The sequence below is a fragment of the Crinia signifera genome, chromosome 12 (assembly GCF_055691185.1).
Source record: "Crinia signifera chromosome 12, ASM5569118v1, whole genome shotgun sequence".
NCBI lineage: Eukaryota > Metazoa > Chordata > Amphibia > Anura > Myobatrachidae > Crinia > Crinia signifera.
Window position 1 is genome coordinate 83,976,878 of NC_139228.1, and position 21,490 is coordinate 83,998,367.

At 47.9% G+C, this 21,490-nt stretch overlaps 1 protein-coding gene across 3 annotated transcripts in view; it reads left to right on the forward strand.

Moving 5' to 3' along the window:
• TMEM121 (transmembrane protein 121) overlaps window positions 1–16,762 on the forward strand; it is a 79,562-nt gene extending 62,800 nt beyond the window's left edge. For all 3 annotated transcript variants that reach the window (XM_083167299.1, XM_083167298.1, XM_083167297.1), the window contains one exon: window positions 14,947–16,762. In XM_083167299.1, coding sequence (XP_083023425.1) covers window positions 15,469–16,407 — 939 coding nt within the window. In that variant the 5' untranslated portion in view covers window positions 14,947–15,468 and the 3' untranslated portion in view covers window positions 16,408–16,762. The remainder of the gene's footprint in view (window positions 1–14,946) is intronic.
• Window positions 16,763–21,490: the final 4,728 nt, after the last annotated feature.

Sequence of the window (21,490 nt, forward strand, 5' to 3'; positions counted from 1 at the left end):
CTAAAAAAAATAAAAAATAATATTTATATTTTTTGAAAAATACATGCCAACCACAGGGGCCCCCTAGATAGAGGGGGGGCCCAGGGGTACTGACCCCTGGGCCCCCTTTAATCCGGCCCTGGTCATGCCATGAGGTTCACCCCGACCACGTGAGGCCCTGCCCCCTTTCAAAGGCACCACAATGCAAGTTGGGCGGTACAGTAGGTGTTATCATGAGACAGCTACAAGATTTTCTTTATTACCAGAATCCAAGAATGTGAATTTGTGTTGCACAGCTGCTGGAGGTTATGTAGCGGCACTTGGCCGTAGACATAGACTGGTCAGTGGAGGTGTGCTCTATAGTAAACATGACGTGTCTTCAATGGTATAGACAAAGTACGTGACCTTATTATCCAGATAGTACGCAGTAAGCGCTCCCAGGCTTCCAGTCAACATGAGGCATGGAAGCAGCTAGCACTGTGTTAAATGTGGGTCCAACATTGAAGGTCGACAGACCTTAGGTCAACACTTGAAATAGGTCGACATGTCTACGTTCGACAGGGTTGGAGGGTCGACACAAGCATTAGGTTGACAATGTCAAGATCGACAATGAAAAGATCGACATGAGTTTTTTTCATTTTTTGGGGGGGATGTCAACAAAGTCGACACGGACACCTTCAAAGTGTACCGCATCCCCTCGCATGGTTTACTGCGCTCGCCATGCTTTGAGCACAGTTCTATTCTCCCTCTAAGCCCTAGTGGATGATAGGGCATGTAATACCGCCTGTCGGCACATGTCGGCTCAAAAAAAAACATGAAAAACTCATGTCGACTTTTTGGCTGTTGACCTTGCCATTGTTGACCTAATGCTCGTGTCGAGCTTTCAACCCTGTTGACCTTAGCCATGTCGACCTATTTCAGGTGTTGACCTAAGGCCTTTCGACCTTCAGTGGTCGACCCAATGGATGTCAACCATAATAGAGTCCTCCTAATGACCGTATCCCGTGAAGGCTCGGATCTACTGTGAAACTAACAAACCTTCAGTGCCCCTAAGGACCTGGTCAGAACCTTCAGTGACCCTAAGGACCTGGTCAGAACCTTCAGTGCGCCTAAGGACCTGGTCAGAACCTTCAGTGCCCCTAAGGACCTGGTCAGAACCTTCAGTGCTCCTAAGGACCTGGTCAGAAGCTTCAGTGCCCCTAAGGACCTGGTCAGAAGCTTCAGTGCCCCTAAGGACCTGGTCAGAAGCTTCAGTGCCCCTAAGGACCTGGTCAGAAGCTTCAGTGCCCCTAAGGACCTGGTCAGAACCTTCAGTGCCCCTAAGGACCTGGTCAGAACCTTCAGTGCCCCTAAGGACCTGGTCAGAACCTTCAGTGCCCCTAAGGACCTGGTCAGAAGCTTCAGTGCCCCTAAGGACCTGGTCAGAAGCTTCAGTGCCCCTAAGGACCTGGTCAGAAGCTTCAGTGCCCCTAAGGACCTGGTCAGAACCTTCAGTGCCCCTAAGGACCTGGTCAGAACCTTCAGTGCCCCTAAGGACCTGGTCAGAACCTTCAGTGCCCCTAAGGACCTGGTCAGAACCTTCAGTGCCCCTAAGGACCTGGTCAGAACCTTCAGTGCCCCTAAGGACCTGGTCAGAACCTTCAGTGCCCCTAAGGACCTGGTCAGAACCTTCAGTGCCCCTAAGGACCTGGTCAGAACCTTCAGTGCGCCTAAGGACCTGGTCAGAACCTTCAGTGCCCCTAAGGACCTGGTCAGAACCTTCAGTGCTCCTAAGGACCTGGTCAGAAGCTTCAGTGCCCCTAAGGACCTGGTCAGAAGCTTCAGTGCCCCTAAGGACCTGGTCAGAAGCTTCAGTGCCCCTAAGGACCTGGTCAGAACCTTCAGTGCCCCTAAGGACCTGGTCAGAACCTTCAGTGCCCCTAAGGACCTGGTCAGAACCTTCAGTGCCCCTAAGGACCTGGTCAGAATCTTCAGTGCCCCTAAGGACCTGGTCAGAACCTTCAGTGCCCCTAAGGACCTGGTCAGAACCTTCAGTGCCCCTAAGGACCTGGTCAGAACCTTCAGTGCCCCTAAGGACCTGGTCAGAACCTTCAGTGCCCCTAAGGACCTGGTCAGAACCTTCAGTGCCCCTAAGGACCTGGTCAGAACCTTCAGTGCCCCTAAGGACCTGGTCAGAACCTTCAGTGCCCCTAAGGACCTGGTCAGAAGCTTCAGTGCCCCTAAGGACCTGGTCAGGTCTTGTTTTGCAGCAGGTACAGTATTTCGATGCAGGTTGCAGACACCTGGGTATCTGCTATAAAAGCAGAGTACAGATGGATAATCAATCTTCATGGAACTTTGGGAAGCAATAAAGTCTGCGAGAAGCTGATTTGTGAACGGCAGTGTGCCTAGTAAATCCTTCCAGACTACCTAACTGTGAAATTGTATTTTGCTATAATAAACATTAAAATGAAAAACTTTTCCTCAGGCCCGATTGAGATCATGATTCTATTGATGTTCGACGATACCGATCTCAATGACAAAACTATTTATGCAGGAATATGCAGCGGTAGATTTTGTCACTTCAACAAGCATTCAATCAATACAGTATATCCTGCAGGTATTACCCGAAAAGGTGGTTACACTAAAACCTTATTTTTTTTATTTATTTTTTGCACCTAAAAAGCTTGCGGTACATTTTTATGATGTACTGTACAAATTATTCTCAACTAAATGATGGAAACATCACTCAGGGGCCCATTCGTCTTTTTAAACAAATCCGTTAAGCATGTGGCTACAGTAATTTGCATATGTTCCTCACATTTTTAAGTGATGGACCCATATGGCAATGTAATTATTCAAGAGATATCATGTAAGTAAAGTAAATGTGTTGCACACTGTATGGGGGTATTATCTATCAGAGGCCATTTGAAGATGGCATTCGATTGCTAAGCCCCACTCCTATAGGAAGGAGAGTTGGAAATGTGAATAGTATTCCTGTACCTCCTCCAGCCCTCGCAGTGCACATGTTTGACGTAATAACAAAAGTCACATCCAGGGACAGAGAATCAGGGTTCAAAAAAGTTCTCTACCTGCAATGAGTTACAAGTAAAGTAATTTTATTCTTGGTTCTGGACTCTGCTGCACTACTGCTCATGCAAGTTTGGCACACGTGTGAGTCCCATTGCCAGGAAGAGATCCTACAGATAGGAAGGATTTCGTTACCAAGTCTGATGGTGCTCCCTCATAAATATCAGCCTCAAACTTTCTCTATAATCTCACTATTAAAATGAGCCATTTTACTATTAAGTCCACATTACCTCTGTCACAAACTGGTTTGTTCCATAGTTACGTACCCCCTGCATTCTGCAGGAGACTCCCTGAAATAGTAGCAATCTCCCCATCTCCCTAAAGGGTCTAGGAATCTCCCTAATTTTACCTAACCCATATTATGCGGATTCGGTATGAAATCCCGACGGTCAAAATCCCGACAAGGACAAAATCCCGACATGGTCAAAATCCCGACATTTAAAATCCCGACAAGGACAAAATCCCGACATTTAAAATCCCGACAAGGTCAAAATACCGACATATAGAATGTACAGGTGAAACAGTCAACATGACTTTTGTTCGACAGGTCGCGAGGTCGACATGGGTTTTTTCACTTTTTTTTGGACCCGAATGTTGACACAGTCGACATAGACACAGTTGGGAGTGAACCGCAGCCCCTCGCATCGCTCGCAATGCTTCGAGCACGGTGCCTCTGTGCGCTCTGCACACTATTTTATTCTCCCACCATGCCCTACTGGATGGTAGGGCATGAAATGCCGCCTGTTGGCACATGTCGGCTCAAATAACAGTGAAAAAACTTGTTGTACAATATGTACTGTAGTAAAGATGCATGTTATCCCAGCCAAGCTGGCACGGCTCAGAGGCAATTATAGAGATAGCTTCTGCAGCAGGGGCGACTCGGAGGGCTCATCTACAGGGCTCTTCATTGCGGGAGCTCCCCGCCACTGTCCGCTGCCTATACCACTGCCATCGCCGGTCCCCACCGCCACTCTCAAACCCCCCCTAACCCTGCCCGTCTCCCTGAAGCGGAGATAGGCAGGATCGTGCGTGTGACGCGCAAGTGCATCCCAGTCTGATGGAGTCGGCGGGGAGGTTCTGGCGAACGCTGAGACTGAATGAGAGGGGCTCCATCTGTACATTTGGATGGAATTCATTATATGACTGTTCTCACAGCACCCTTCTTACATTTCAACTACAGCTCTCTTACTCAGGGCAGCTGAGAGGAATGCCGGGCCCCAGTAACATTTTGGGGGCGTGGCCTAAGTGTGTGGGGGGGCCACCTCCCGCACTTAGGCCACGCCCCCAAAATGTTTAGAGGAGGGTAAAAGATAACTCTAAAAACTGTAATCTCAGCAGCACACACAGCAGGCTCAGCATGACCTCTCAGTGAGACACTCATGCTGAGCTTGCTATCAGCACAGCACATGCTGTAGAAGTGTGTGCTGCTGTTGCTACCCGGGAGGGACGGAGGGGGTAGGGAGGGGTCAGACCAGGGCCCCTGCGGGGCCCCTCCAGCAAGCCTGGGCCCGGGTAATTAGTACCTGCCCCCCCCCCCTCTCGGCTGCCCTGCTCTTACTCACCTGCAATCTACACCTGCATCTCTCCTCACTCACTTCCCTATATCTCAGCTCTCTTACTCACCTGCAATCTACACCTGCATCTCTACTCACTTCCCTATATCTCAGCTCTCTTACTCACCTGCAATCTACGCCTGCATCTCTACTCACTTCCCTCTCTCAGCTCTCTTACTCACCTGCAATCTACACCTGCATCTCTCCTCACTCACTTCCCTATATCTCAGCTCTCTTACTCACCTGCAATCTACACCTGCATCTCTTCTTACTCACTTCCCTACATCTCAGCTCTCTTACTCACCTGCAATCTACGCCTGCATCTCTACTCACTTCCCTCTCTCAGCTCTCTTACTCACCTGCAATCTACACCTGCATCTCTCCTCACTCACTTCCCTATCTCTCAGCTGTATTGTGTACTAAGATTTGTGCTGTTAATTGTTTATTGTGCTCTGTTTTGATCTTCTGTCACTGTTATGTCTAGTTCAGATGTGAGCGACGCTGGCATTATTAGCGGATATTTTGAACATTTTGAAAGGGTTAATATGAGAACTGTGGCAATAGGGGCCGATTCAAACCCATTTGTTAGGGTCCGAATTCAACCCCTTGCACATGCGCAAATATGCGGCAGCTTCACCTGCTAACATTTGCATACAAACATGAATTAGTCTCTAAGGGCCCTATTCAGACCTGCCTGCTGGGCTGAGTTTACTCGGAGCAGACTGCCACCATTAACAGAGGGGCCAAATTCACTGCTCGATGAGCCCACAGTATTCATTGCCTTCTGCAACTCTTTGGGGGATATTTACCGTTTACCATGAATTGGCAATGGTCCATGCAGGGGGGGTTTCTGATTACCTAGAAATTGACTGATCATTGGAGCCCGACCCTTTTTGCTGTATCCCATGTGCCGCCGTAGATGTAATACATGGTGCTGAACCCTGGGCACAGACAGACACACACAGGTATGAAAATTCTAAGTAATGGAGCAGTTAGGGAAATTTACTCACTGGCCCCCTCTGCTGTCTATGGTGTGCACTGCAGCCCCAGGGAAGCAAACACCACTGGTTCTGGGGATGCTTAAGCAGGAGATGCAGAACGCAGCAAGGAGTCCAGACATATCTCCCCTCATATTCTGTAGCGGGAGTGTGAATGTAGGTCATAGAACGCTTCTTCACTGATCTGGGCTGAAACCCTTTATTTACTGCCCAAATAATTACAATAATGAAACCCAAATAGTGTCTGACACTGGGGCATCTGTGCAGATCTCCATGGACCCACCAACCCATCTGTGTCTAAGGCTGAACATGGTACATTCAGTGATGCTGTGTGATAAATGACACCACACTTTCCTCAGTAAGAACACAGCACAGGAATCAGACAGGAGACTTTAAGTGATCTTACCCCCCAGACGTCCTAGTGTTGGCCGAGCTTTACCTTCAGCGGAGATCGAATCGTAGCACAGTTATATTTTATCTACAGAAATCCCAGTGCTGCTCCTTTTGGAACAGTATGTCACTGTGGTGCTGATGCAGACCTAAATGCAGCCGTTTTTTGGGGACATATAAGCGTTTTTCTTCGTTGCATCTCATTTGTAGCTAAAGAGGCTTAGCAGGGTTGCAGCAAAGTTCCCTGAGGGGCGCGGATGGAAATGTGAATATGCCGTGTGCATGCATAATTATTCCTGCTTTCAGACGGATCTTCTTCCCTGGAGACGAGTGTACACTGGTGATGATGGCAGTTATCCGACCAAGGCCCTCATTTACATCTGATCACAGTACAAATTTGTTCTCAAAATGGTCAAAACCATGCTGCACTGCAGGTGGGGCAGATGTAACATGTGCAGGGGTACCGGTTGCATTATATTTACACTGCAATTTAGATTTCCGTTTCAACACACCCCACAAATCTGACTCTTTCTGCACGTGTTACATCTGCCCCACCTGCAGTGCACATGGTTTTGCCAATTTTGAGAACAAATTTGTACTGCGATCAGATCTGAGTAAGGGACACAGTGTAAATGAACAGGGGCAGTCAGCTCTGAATAGACGACAGGCAAATATAGACATTTGGTTCTGGGCATTCCATGCAACAGTATTTGTAGCTGTTTCTGTTTATCTATTGCCCAGGGGCAACAACAAGGGTGGGATAGCAAGGAAATATGCAGTGGCGTAGCTACGTTTTGGGCGCCCCCCCGCCGTTAGGGGGGGGGGGCGCCGCCGCCCCACCAAGCACCCCTACCCCCCTGCCCCGCCACCCATGCAAACCCCCCCCCCCCCAATCCTCCACAGCCTTAAGGCCCCCATACACTATGCGATTTGGGCACGATTTTGCCCGATTCGGATGAATCGGGCCGTAAAATCGGCCCAAATCGCATATGGAGACATGCCCTCCGACCCGATGCGCGGCCCTGTGCGCATCGGATCGGAGTCGGCAGGTCGGACGGGCTGCACATAAGATTTTCTAAATCTTATGTGCTGCCCGGAGCCGTGCGGGGACTGCAGCCAGGGCCGGCGCCACCACTAGGCAGCTCTAGGCATTTGCCTAGGGCGCCGGCACCTGGAGGGCGGCAGTTCGCCCCTCACCCCCAGCATGGAGGGTTAGCGAACTGTGGTACCTGTGTAAAAAACTTGCGTCCCCGGCGTCCCTGCAGTGCTGGTGCGTGCAGGGGTGTCCGTGCCGCTATGCGCGCGGCGGCGCGGGAAGCGCTAGTTATTTTCTATTCACTGTAGGGACCCCGCCGGCCGCGGCCAGCTTATACACAATAACAGCGCCGCAGGTTCCCCCGGCGGCACGGACACCCCTGCACGCACCAGCACTCAGCAGGGACGCAAGTTTTTTACACAGGTACCACCACCCCCACCACCCGAGGTCTCAGCCAATCAATGGATTCCTATGCGTTTGTATGGGCTTTTTTTTTTTTAAGTGTTCTGCTGCTCTCGAGTCCCGCCGCTGCCCGGCAGCGTCTTCTCCTGCCCGGCCCGGCTCCCTGGTACTCTGCGCTGCCCCCACTGCTCCCGCTGACGGCAGTGGCTTCTTACACGGCTCCCTGCACCCCAGGATCACCGGCTCCCCCCTGCCCCTCACCGCCTGCCCCCTGCTCCTCACCGCCCGCAGCTCCCCGTTACATGTGGTAAATCGCAAGCGATTTATCACATGTAAATTTGGCACATCAAGTGACAAATTGTATGTGAGCCTCCCGGGGAGCTGCCCTAATGTATGGGGGCCTTTACCTATCTCGCTGGTCCCGGCGGCTCCGTTCTTCTGCTGAGGACCACCACAAAATGGCCGCCCCCATACAGCAGACAGTTTCAGAGAACTGTCTGCTGTATGGGGGCGGCCATTTTGTGGTGGTCCTCAGCAGAAGAAAGGATCCGCCGGGACCAGCGAGATAGGTAAATCTGCAGGGGATTGGGGGGGGGGTTAACTATAGCACCGCAGCCCCCGGCGCCCCCACATGCACAGCGCCCCCCCACGGTGGCGGGGGCTGCGGTGCTATAGTTACGCCACTGGAAATATGGGCACAGCCACAAGCCAGCATAACCATGCCCCTTTCATATTGCCATGCATTATATAAAGAGGGCCCGGATGCTAACAATGGGACTGGTCAATCCCCCTCCTTCTCCAGTACAGAGGCGGGATCGATCTCCCAGCAGCCCCTCTGTTACCATGTTTGGGGCAGATGCGCTAATCCTTCGGGAACACAGATAAGTTAGTAACCAGTCGGCTCCTAGCTGTCATTTTTCAAGATTGACTGGTCCACTTCATCTCTCTTAATGACTTAGTACAGTACATCTCCACCATTGTGTCACAATGTTTCGCCCAATAACTATAGAGTCAAAATCGTAAGCCAAAATCCCACAGTGTATATGCATCTTAACAGTGGTGGAACTTGTGAGTGGCAGGCCCAGGTGCAAAAATATAATTTGGGCCTCTTCCTCTACCCCGACCCAAGAAGTCATTGCTGGTCTGTACAGCTATTGGACTCTTAGTCCTCAGTAGGGATGGCCATCGAAGCCTATTCCATCGATGGTTCCCATCGATAGTAGGTTATGCAGGAACCATCGATGGCTATAAACCATTCTATCGGCAGCCGATAGAATGCATGCGCAGTGGAAGAACGGGCTGCGGCCGCCGCCGGGATGTGCGCGCAAGCGCAATAGAGCTATACCTGGCAGGATGAATAATAATGTTTCTTCTGCGCGGCGCGCGCATGCGTAGAAGAAATATTATTATCCAGCAAGTCAGGTTAGTTAGTTCTGTCGCGCATGCGCGCACCTCAAAGCCGGGCACATTCTTCCTCCTCTGCGCATGCCTAAGACTCCCGACTTCCACTGTGCCGCGGCAGCTGCACCGCATGATGTCACAGACAGCCGACTGGACTAGGACTAGCCGGGCAGCTGGCCAGCAGCCTGAAGGTAAAAAAAAAATTATATATATATCGACATCGGATGCCACCCATCGATGGCATCATACTATTCGGCCCTTGACTATCGTTGCCCAAAACATCGGGCACTAGGTCCCGACCATCGATGTTTTGGAAACATCGATAGCCGATGGCCATCCCTAGTCCTCAGGGCCCCAGTGCAATGCACCTGCTGCACCAATGGTTAGTTCCACCAAAACAGCTGATTCAAGGAAGCAAAGCCTGCTGATCCCATGGTACTGCACACCTGCAATTGGGTCCTATAAGAAAGTTTATTAGTATACACATTTCCACTTTCTAAATGTTCTCTCTGAGATATACCATAGGACAGGGGTGAGCCATCCAACCCTCAAGATCTACCAACCGTTTACATTTTGCTGACCGCCCAGCTGGTGCACAGGTGCAATCATTACTAACTGTCACATTTTCAAACATGTGTTGCGTTCATTCCTAACCGACACATTCTACAGATGTAGAGGTGACCTGGAAAACATGGACTTTTGGTAGGTCTTGGAGGACCGATTCCATACCTCGCAACTGTCCTGATTACAGCAGGACAATCCGGCTTTTTTTAGGCTGTCCCTCCAATGGGTGGCAAGGGAGCTGCCCAGTGGCTAGGAGTGTGCTGGGCATGCCCCCGAAAATAATTGCAAAAAACCCAAGGGTCACGGTGCTAGGCCACGCCCCCTCTACCAGTGGCTATGGCAATCCACCCATTAGTTTAGCTCTTTTTGGGTTGGGCATGGCAAGTCCTGATTTAGGAATTGCAAACGTTGTGAGGTATGAGTTTTGGCCACCCCTGCTATAGGAGATGTCCAGGTGGGTGATGCAGGAGGAAGGCATCACAGCCTGACGTCCCGCTGTACAGTGCTGAGCTTCACTGCACAATGCAGCAGGAGAATTAACACAAACCCGACTTATTTCACTTTTATTTAATGTTTTGATTCTTACAAGCTGCACATTGGCCCTTATTCAGATCTGATCGCAGTACAAATTTGTTCTCAAAATGGGCAAAACAACGCTGCACTGCAGGTGGGGCAGATGTAACAGGTGCAGAGAGAGTTAGATTTGTGTGAGTTATTTTGTTTCTGTGCAGGTTAAATACTGGCTGCATTATTTTTACACTGCAATTTAGATTTCAGTTTCAATGCACCCCACCCAAATGTAACTCTCTCTGCACATGTTACATCTGCCCCACCTGCAGTGCACATGGTGTTTCCCATTTTGAGAAAACATTTGTACTGCAATCAGAGCTGAATAAGGGCCATTGTATTCGCCAACATCACAACCCACTTGCGATGTCATCACTAAGTAAATATATATATATATATATATATATATATATATATATATATATATATATATATATATGCTAACGTCCATCACAATCCAACCCCTTAAGCATTATAGTTATTAGATTTTTTATATATAGGGCCAAATTCAGGGCAAAATTATTCTCAAAATGGGCCAAACCATGCTGCACTGCAGGTGGGGCAGATGTAACATGTGCAGGGGTACCGGTTGCATTATATTTACACTGCAATTTAGATTTCCGTTTCAACACACCCCACAAATCTGACTCTTTCTGCACGTGTTACATCTGCCCCACCTGCAGTGCACATGGTTTTGCCAATTTTGAGAACAAATTTGTACTGCGATCAGATCTGAGTAAGGGACACAGTGTAAATGAACAGGGGCAGTCAGCTCTGAATAGACGACAGGCAAATATAGACATTTGGTTCTGGGCATTCCATGCAACAGTATTTGTAGCTGTTTCTGTTTATCTATTGCCCAGGGGCAACAACAAGGGTGGGATAGCAAGGAAATATGCAGTGGCGTAGCTACGTTTTGGGCGCCCCCCCGCCGTTAGGGGGGGGGGGCGCCGCCGCCCCACCAAGCACCCCTACCCCCCTGCCCCGCCACCCATGCAAACCCCCCCCCCAATCCTCCACAGCCTTAAGGCCCCCATACACTATGCGATTTGGGCACGATTTTGCCCGATTCGGATGAATCGGGCCGTAAAATCGGCCCAAATCGCATATGGAGACATGCCCTCCGACCCGATGCGCGGCCCTGTGCGCATCGGATCGGAGTCGGCAGGTCGGACGGGCTGCACATAAGATTTTCTAAATCTTATGTGCTGCCCGGAGCCGTGCGGGGACTGCAGCCAGGGCCGGCGCCACCACTAGGCAGCTCTAGGCATTTGCCTAGGGCGCCGGCACCTGGAGGGCGGCAGTTCGCCCCTCACCCCCAGCATGGAGGGTTAGCGAACTGTGGTACCTGTGTAAAAAACTTGCGTCCCCGGCGTCCCTGCAGTGCTGGTGCGTGCAGGGGTGTCCGTGCCGCTATGCGCGCGGCGGCGCGGGAAGCGCTAGTTATTTTCTATTCACTGTAGGGACCCCGCCGGCCGCGGCCAGCTTATACACAATAACAGCGCCGCAGGTTCCCCCGGCGGCACGGACACCCCTGCACGCACCAGCACTCAGCAGGGACGCCGGGGACGCAAGTTTTTTACACAGGTACCACCACCCCCACCACCCGAGGTCTCAGCCAATCAATGGATTCCTATGCGTTTGTATGGGCTTTTTTTTTTTTAAGTGTTCTGCTGCTCTCGAGTCCCGCCGCTGCCCGGCAGCGTCTTCTCCTGCCCGGCCCGGCTCCCTGGTACTCTGCGCTGCCCCCACTGCTCCCGCTGACGGCAGTGGCTTCTTACACGGCTCCCTGCACCCCAGGATCACCGGCTCCCCCCTGCCCCTCACCGCCTGCCCCCTGCTCCTCACCGCCCGCAGCTCCCCGTTACATGTGGTAAATCGCAAGCGATTTATCACATGTAAATTTGGCACATCAAGTGACAAATTGTATGTGAGCCTCCCGGGGAGCTGCCCTAATGTATGGGGGCCTTTACCTATCTCGCTGGTCCCGGCGGCTCCATTCTTCTGCTGAGGACCACCACAAAATGGCCGCCCCCATACAGCAGACAGTTTCAGAGAACTGTCTGCTATATGGGGGCGGCCATTTTGTGGTGGTCCTCAGCAGAAGAAAGGATCCGCCGGGACCAGCGAGATAGGTAAATCTGCAGGGGATTGGGGGGGGGGTAACTATAGCACCGCAGCCCCCGGCGCCCCCACATGCACAGCGCCCCCCCACGGTGGCGGGGGCTGCGGTGCTATAGTTACGCCACTGGAAATATGGGCACAGCCACAAGCCAGCATAACCATGCCCCTTTCATATTGCCATGCATTATATAAAGAGGGCCCGGATGCTAACAATGGGACTGGTCAATCCCCCTCCTTCTCCAGTACAGAGGCGGGATCGATCTCCCAGCAGCCCCTCTGTTACCATGTTTGGGGCAGATGCGCTAATCCTTCGGGAACACAGATAAGTAAGTAACCAGTCGGCTCCTAGCTGTCATTTTTCAAGATTGACTGGTCCACTTCATCTCTCTTAATGACTTAGTACAGTACATCTCCACCATTGTGTCACAATGTTTCGCCCAATAACTATAGAGTCAAAATCGTAAGCCAAAATCCCACAGTGTATATGCATCTTAACAGTGGTGGAACTTGTGAGTGGCAGGCCCAGGTGCAAAAATATAATTTGGGCCTCTTCCTCTACCCCGACCCAAGAAGTCATTGCTGGTCTGTACAGCTATTGGACTCTTAGTCCTCAGTAGGGATGGCCATCGAAGCCTATTCCATCGATGGTTCCCATCGATGGTAGGTTATGCAGGAACCATCGATGGCTATAAACCATTCTATCGGCAGCCGATAGAATGCATGCGCAGTGGAAGAACGGGCTGCAGCCGCCGCCGGGATGTGCGCGCAAGCGCAATAGAGCTATACCTGGCAGGATGAATAATAATGTTTCTTCTGCGCATGCGCGCGCCACGCACGCACCCGCGATGGGTGCGTGCGCGGCGCGCGCATGCGTAGAAGAAATATTATTATCCAGCAAGTCAGGTTAGTTAGTTCTGTCGCGCATGCGCGCACCTCAAAGCCGGGCACATTCTTCCTCCTCTGCGCATGCCTAAGACTCCCGACTTCCACTGTGCCGCGGCAGCTGCACCGCATGATGTCACAGACAGCCGACTGGACTAGGACTAGCCGGGCAGCTGGCCAGCAGCCTGAAGGTAAAAAAAAAATTATATATATATCGACATCGGATGCCACCCATCGATGGCATCATACTATTCGGCCCTTGACTATCGTTGCCCAAAACATCGGGCACTAGGTCCCGACCATCGATGTTTTGGAAACATCGATAGCCGATGGCCATCCCTAGTCCTCAGGGCCCCAGTGCAATGCACCTGCTGCACCAATGGTTAGTTCCACCAAAACAGCTGATTCAAGGAAGCAAAGCCTGCTGATCCCATGGTACTGCACACCTGCAATTGGGTCCTATAAGAAAGTTTATTAGTATACACATTTCCACTTTCTAAATGTTCTCTCTGAGATATACCATAGGACAGGGGTGAGCCATCCAACCCTCAAGATCTACCAACCGTTTACATTTTGCTGACCGCCCAGCTGGTGCACAGGTGCAATCATTACTAACTGTCACATTTTCAAACATGTGTTGCGTTCATTCCTAACCGACACATTCTACAGATGTAGAGGTGACCTGGAAAACATGGACTTTTGGTAGGTCTTGGAGGACCGATTCCATACCTCGCAACTGTCCTGATTACAGCAGGACAATCTGGCTTTTTTTAGGCTGTCCCTCCCATGGGTGGCAAGGGAGCTGCCCAGTGGCTAGGAGTGTGCTGGGCATGCCCCCGAAAATAATTGCAAAAAACCCAAGGGTCACGGTGCTAGGCCACGCCCCCTCTACCAGTGGCTATGGCAATCCACCCATTAGTTTAGCTCTTTTTGGGTTGGGCATGGCAAGTCCTGATTTAGGAATTGCAAACGTTGTGAGGTATGAGTTTTGGCCACCCCTGCTATAGGAGATGTCCAGGTGGGTGATGCAGGAGGAAGGCATCACAGCCTGACGTCCCGCTGTACAGTGCTGAGCTTCACTGCACAATGCAGCAGGAGAATTAACACAAACCCGACTTATTTCACTTTTATTTAATGTTTTGATTCTTACAAGCTGCACATTGGCCCTTATTCAGATCTGATCGCAGTACAAATTTGTTCTCAAAATGGGCAAAACAACGCTGCACTGCAGGTGGGGCAGATGTAACAGGTGCAGAGAGAGTTAGATTTGTGTGAGTTATTTTGTTTCTGTGCAGGTTAAATACTGGCTGCATTATTTTTACACTGCAATTTAGATTTCAGTTTCAATGCACCCCACCCAAATGTAACTCTCTCTGCACATGTTACATCTGCCCCACCTGCAGTGCACATGGTGTTTCCCATTTTGAGAAAACATTTGTACTGCAATCAGAGCTGAATAAGGGCCATTGTATTCGCCAACATCACAACCCACTTGCGATGTCATCACTAAGTAAATATATATATATATATATATATATATATATATATATATATGCTGACGTCCATCACAATCCAACCCCTTAAGCATTATAGTTATTAGATTTTTTATATATAGGGCCAAATTCAGGGCAAAATTATTCTCAAAATGGGCCAAACCATGTGCACTGCAGGTGGGGCAGATGTAACATTTTCAGGGAGAGTTAGATTTGGATTATTTCATTTGTGTCTCTGCCGTGTAAATACTGGCTGCTTTATTTTTACACTGCAATTTAGATTTCAGTAAACACATCCCACCAAATCTAACTCTTTCTGCACATGTTACATCAGCCCCACCTGCAGTGCACATGGTTTGGCCCATTTTAATAACATATTTGCCCAGCAATCCGGTCTGAATTAGGCCCATCGTTTTGCGCTCTTTTTACATAAATACCTCCTATATGTGATAGACCTAATTATGTATTATATTTGTTTTGTTTTTCAGAGAACAGGAATCTGAATATTTCAAAATATGAACAGAAGTCTTCAATCAAGTTCTGAACTACAATTAGAAAATAATTAAAAAATATTTATTTTAATCTGCTGGTGACTATCATGTCACTTCTAAGCCTTTAATGACTTGGAAAGGTCCAATCAAGATCGCATTATTTTATTTGATTCATATAGTCCTATACAGCCCCCGAAGGACGCAAAAATAATTACCAGGCAGTAACACTTTATAATACCAAGAATCCTATCTTGTGTGTGGATCGTTTAAACACTATCCCTCTTGTATCGATACCGGACTGTACCAGCTTTCAGGTTTCAAGTGAGCAAAACGGAACTAAGTTATCATAAGTAAATGAAACAGAAAGCCTAAAAATTATTGACATGTTGGACACGTATTTTATGAAGTCAATAGAACATCAATATCTCAGCGTTAATTAGCCATAAGGGAGTTGTCATGTGTAGTTAATGCGTAGCGGTTGTACACTCTTCATGAAAGCCCGCTATCAATTGGCCAAACATGGTTCTTCCACCTCCAGACAAGCGTCATGTGTGTCTTACAACAATCGTTATCATGACCAGCATGGCCTTCATGGACGCCTACCTCGTGGAGCAAAACCAGGGCCCCAGGAAAATCGGAGTATGCATTATAGTGTTGGTTGGGGACATCTGCTTTTTAATCGTCCTGCGCTATGTTGCCGTATGGGTCGGAGCAGAAGTAAAGACCGCCAAACGAGGATATGCAATGATTCTGTGGTTTCTATACATATTTGTTTTAGAAATTAAATTATATTTTATATTTCAAAATTACAAAGCCGATAAAAAAAACGTGGATACCGTGGCGAGGAAGGCATTGACGTTGCTTTTATCTATCTCCGTTCCAGGATTATATTTGGTCCTTGTGTCGCTAGACAGCATGGAGTACGTAAGGACATTCAGGAAGAAAGAAGATTTGAGAGGTCGACTGTTTTGGGTTGCTCTCGATTTACTGGACATTTTGGATATTCAGGCTAATTTATGGGAGCCCTACAAGACTGGACTTCCCATATGGGCAGAGGGACTTATGTTTTTCTATTGCTACATCTTACTATTGATTCTACCGTGTGTCTCCTTGAGTGAAATTAGCATGCAAGGAGAACACATCGCTCCCCAGAAGATGATGCTCTACCCCGTTTTAAGCCTCGTCACCATCAACATTGTTACAATCTTTATTCGCGTTGTGAACATGGTTCTATTTCAGGACAGTAGAGTCTCCACCATCTTCATCGGCAAGAATATCATTGCAATAGCCACAAAGGTCTGCTCTTTCTTGGAATACAAAAAACAAGTTAAGGAATTCCCACAAAACACTATCGCTTTGGAACTGCAACAAAATTCCATTTCACATAACCAGACAATTCACAATACACAGGGAGTCAACCACGAGCAGTCTCCGTCCAGGGAAATGATGGACACATGACAACGTCAACATTATCAGTTTTTTCTTCTTTTTTTTTCTTTATTTACAAAATGAAATACAGTATTTCAAACACTAGTTGTGACTTAAAGGGATGGGCAAATTACTACTTAACATCGTTCTTTACCGTGTACGTACATTTTCCAGAATGTGGCTACATCTTTTCTAGGAATAAAATATCTGCTGTGAGGTTATTTTAAGGATACAAAAGACACAATGATATAATATTTTGCACTAAAGTGTTGTATGAATGAAAATAAATTCTATGTATGCCATGTACTGTATAAGTATACTAATAATTTGCCCATCTCTGTCTGTAGTGGATTATTTTAAATTAAAAGAATTCAAGGCACAAAAATTTTTTTTTAATAAAAGTAATGTCCCTTGATCTCTTAAACTCAGGTACCGCCCATCTTATATTATTATACAGTAATAAGGTACGGAAAGGCTCGCAGACTGATAGATGGATAGTTTTTTCTTTACTGATTATGTATAAATCCATCAGGCAACTCAAGCAAACAACAAAAATACCAAAATAAAAATTCTATTAATAATGATTATTTTCGCTTTAGTTGGCAAGAAAGCAGAGCGGCCCGTGTTGAATTTGTTTAAACTGTCCGTTCCCTATTAGATTCTACCCCACATCTACAATATTCTGCCCAATACACACTATGGGCCTAATTCAGGCATGATCGCTGGGCTGCTAATTTTTTGTGTCTTGTAATCAGGTATAAGCCACCCCGCCAGAGTGAAATCCTGCCGCGTGCAAGACTCAGCATCATCAAAACTGTAAAACAGGCTGTTTGGGGCCTCGAGAACTCATCACACTACTTCCCCTAATACACCTGGGCACTTCTACGTTTTCCCCGACACTCCCAGGAAACGGCCCGTTACCACCCCCAAATGCCGGCTTCCTGTCAATCAACTTGCATACGGCAAATGATAAAAAAAAGTAGCAGTATTTGATTGCATTATGGCCCTGCGCTTGTGTACTGCAGGCCGTATGCGTGTCAGTCTATAAATAATCTCCTGGCCTGCGAATTTGCAGCTCTGCAATCAGATCTGAATTGGACCCCATGTCCACTCCTACTGATCAATGTTAAACATTGGAGCATGATGGCCACTACAGTTACTTAGTCCCAATCAGAGTTGGACTGGCCCACAGGGGTACAGGGGAATTCCCCACTGCCTGAGGTCCCCACCTTCTCTTCTGAAGTCATGTTTCAGACAGTGCACTTGGATTACAGTATACATTGTATATCTGTTATGGGGTCAGTTACCTGGGAGTGCAGGAACATGGTGAAACAGAACTTCGCCCTTTAATATCCATGTTGTCAGCAGACTGAATGTCCTCTATAATGATTTGCCAAGGTCCTGTGGTCGCTGGACACACCTGTTAACCATGGGTCCTCTTCCTTCTCTTGGTGGGCTCATGCCCCAGTCTGACACTGGTCCCATCATCCACAGATTACAACCCTATTCAGCATAACAAACGATTGCTAGTACGATAGCCTATGCATTATATAATTCAGCATGCCAGTAATTTATAGTCCTGTGCCATCATATGCTAGAACAATAACATGCCCAGCATAGTACTCAACTTGAAGACCACCAGTGCTGCTCAAGTGATTGGTTCATGTCTTAAAGGGAATATGAGGCCACTCCTATTTTCAGGCATTGGCCACATTTCCCATCCCAGAGTTTTGGTGCTGCTAATATACCCTATAGAAGCCTATGGGCTTCTTTCTGCATTGAACTCGAAGAGACAGCCAATCAGATCCCTTCCAGCACCCTTGGCGACTGCCATGTCCATCTGCACATGCTCAGAGGGAGTCCCGGGTCCAAAGCCCAGTAGTAGTGACATCACAAAGGAGAGCTGTATTACTAATCACAAAAGTTACGCAATTGCTACCAACATATTAATATCCCAGTTGCCACCTATAACTTGTAGCATTGGACATGGCCCCTTATTAAGTGGCCCGTGGGCCTGATTCTGAGGTGAGAGTGAGGCAAAAAGGAGCAAGTAATTGTGCACCTGGTCATGCAGCACTCTACAGGGGGATTATTTAAAATCCATAGATTTAGATTTCTGCGGAGCGAGTCCAAACTCAAACCGAAATTGCAGTGTAACAATAAAGTTGTCCAGTATGTGTAGGTTACATGCATATTCAGCCAGTATTTTCCCTGCATGCAAAAACAAATAATATAAAATATCTGCACCACTTGCATCGTAAAGCAGTTACTCAGTGGTGTCACTAGGGGGTGTGGAACACACTGGATGTCACCATCTAAGCCAAGGCAGGGTTTCCCAAATGTTTTTGAATCACGGCACCCTTAGGCCAAAAGTTTCTTATTTATAAATCAGGAAAAAATCTTAAATTACACGATTGTATTTAAATGTCATCCTTAGATTTAATTAAGTGTTGAGGGACAGTATTTGCTTCTGTTTGTCTACATATTTTGTGAGTGGCAGCCAAAAGCACTGTTCCATTGACCAAATATCATTTTAATTGGTCCTTGACCATTAACCCATGGCACCCCTGCAGGTGTCACCAGGCAGCACCTGGCTCACACTCAGAGGAGGAGATAGTAGGGCAGTGAGAGGCTACCCAGCATGCCCGGGAAGGCTAGGCACACCCCCAGAGTGAAGAGACTCCCCATAAGGCCACGCCTCCTTTTAGGCCCATTTTTCCCCCACCTGTGAGGTGGCTATCATTTTGCCAGAATTTATGTATGTGCCTTTTCAATTCTACATATTGAGTTTGGTGCCAGTTTCCATTGTGTAAATTGCATGATTGCTCTGTGCATACCCAAAAAAGTGGTGGACACATATTGCCCTTCACAGACATATACACCTGAGGAAGATGTTTTTGAGGGTGGTGCAGAGAAAGTTAAAATAATGGCTCATGATTATAACCGAACCCCAGAACCACTTATGGGGGCAATTCCTCATTGAACGCTAATGTGAGAATTCTTAGTGAGGAGAAAACCTCTGCCCAGACAGAGGGCCAGATGCACTAAGCATCAAAAAGTGATAAAATGGAGAGTGATAAACAGCCAGCCAATCAGCTCCTACCTGTCATGTCACAGACTGTGTTTGAAAAATGTCAGACAGGAGCTGATTGGTTGGTTGTTTACCACTATTCATTTTATCACTTTCTGAAGCTCAATGCAGCTTGCCCAGAAAGAGATGCCCCTTGCCAACTTTGTGTATGGATCACTGGGGCAGATGTATTAAGCCTGGAGAAGAGATAAACTGGAGATAAAGTGGATATAAAAGTGAAAGGAGATAAAGTACCAGCCAATCACCTCCCAACTGTCATTTTCAAACGCAGTTCATTGGCTGGTGCGCTATCTCCAGTTTATCTTGTTTATCTCTTCTCCAGGCTTAATACATCTGCCCCTCTGATCACTATCCATTTGCTATCCATGCATGATTCCTGAACCACCGAACAGTTTTTGCCATCTGTATAAATGTGAGTAGGTCTGTGGCATCCACTAATTGACACAGGGCAGGATGTACTAAGCTAAAAATGCGGGGGTTTTACCGCATTTCCTAATGTATATCTGGCCGCCGCGTCACTGCATAGCTGGGTATCGCCACCTTTGGGTGGCAATACCCTATAGAAGCCTAAAGGCTTCTTATCGCCACCCGCCACCTCCGCCGCAAACCCGCTGCTTCCGCCAACCCCCCACTCCCCCTCCCTCTGGCTTACCTTGCTGCAGGTCCTCCTGGACCCGGAAGGTAAAACCCTCCTCCCCCTAGCAACGCAGCCGGACGTCCTTCTGGCTGCAGTGGGGAGGAGGAGGCGCCAAAGACAGCCTGCTTAGCTGTCCCGGCATGAGGGGAGGAGGAGGCGCCCATGAAGGTGCCGTAGACCCCCCGCACACAACATTACAGGTATCACAGCGAGCCTCCATCACCGCAGTGCAATGCTAGCCGCATATGTTAATACATATGCGCTAGCATCACGGCGGCCGGGCGGCGAGGGGCAGTGATGTATATTAATACATCCCTCCCCACAGGATGGAAGTGGTCATTGCTGAAGTCACAGACACCCAGAAAACATCAGGATTCCACGCGACAAACGCTGGCTTCCTGTCAATCAAGTTTTGGGCGCATTTACGATCCATATGCATTTCCTGCTGTTATTTCCCCTCGTGCAGACGCTATGTGTATGGTATATATGCTCAGTCAGTCAATAATCAGCCGATTTGCAAATACTGTAATCAGTGATCCATGCCGAATAAGGCCCATTGTGTGTTATTAGAGAGAACTCTGCAATCGCTGATTGGTGGTTTCCTCGTTGCTTGGGCATATACGATACTTTTGCGAGTGTTTAAGCAAAACCTTTTTTTTGTACACAAGACATGGGATTGTTACTACAGCAATAGATTAGTTTTTTTAGCAGTTTTATTGGTGTGGACATCAGGTTCGTTGCAATAATATAAATAGTTAAAAACCATACGAGCAATTTGACATAAGTGTATGTGATGTACGCCTGGCATATGCCATTGATGCCAACCAGCATGCGTCTACAGATAGTTGGCGCTTAGCAAAGGGTGGCATTTGCAGCTTTCAACACAAATTACACTTACGAGGCGATACTGAGGCCATCTCTGCATCAATCTCATTGTCTGTAATCCACTCTTTCGTTTCTTCCCATTCTTGAAACTTGTACGGTATCCAAGGTCCAATCGGCTTACAGCGCTCATAAGCAGCGGCATTATCAGATATTTGGGGAACAGATTTGCCCACACTTGGTTTTGTGCAGTAGCATTTGCCTATGTACCTGTGAATAGAATCCCTGTTTGTCATACAGTATTACAACGTGTTTTACCTAAACAATATCTTTAAAACTTAAACCAGTCACTTATCCTCTTTGTGTTTCCTAAGGTTCTATGTTCAATATTTGATATGGCTTTTTTTTGTATTTTACATTGTAATTCAATCTTTTGAATTCATTATTATGTTTTTGCAGATTGTCAATATATGATGTTTGAAAGTGGACTGTAAGCTTACGTGTTTTAATGCGTTTTTAAGTCGAATGTAGAAATCCATTTAATGATATGCAAACTAACTAAT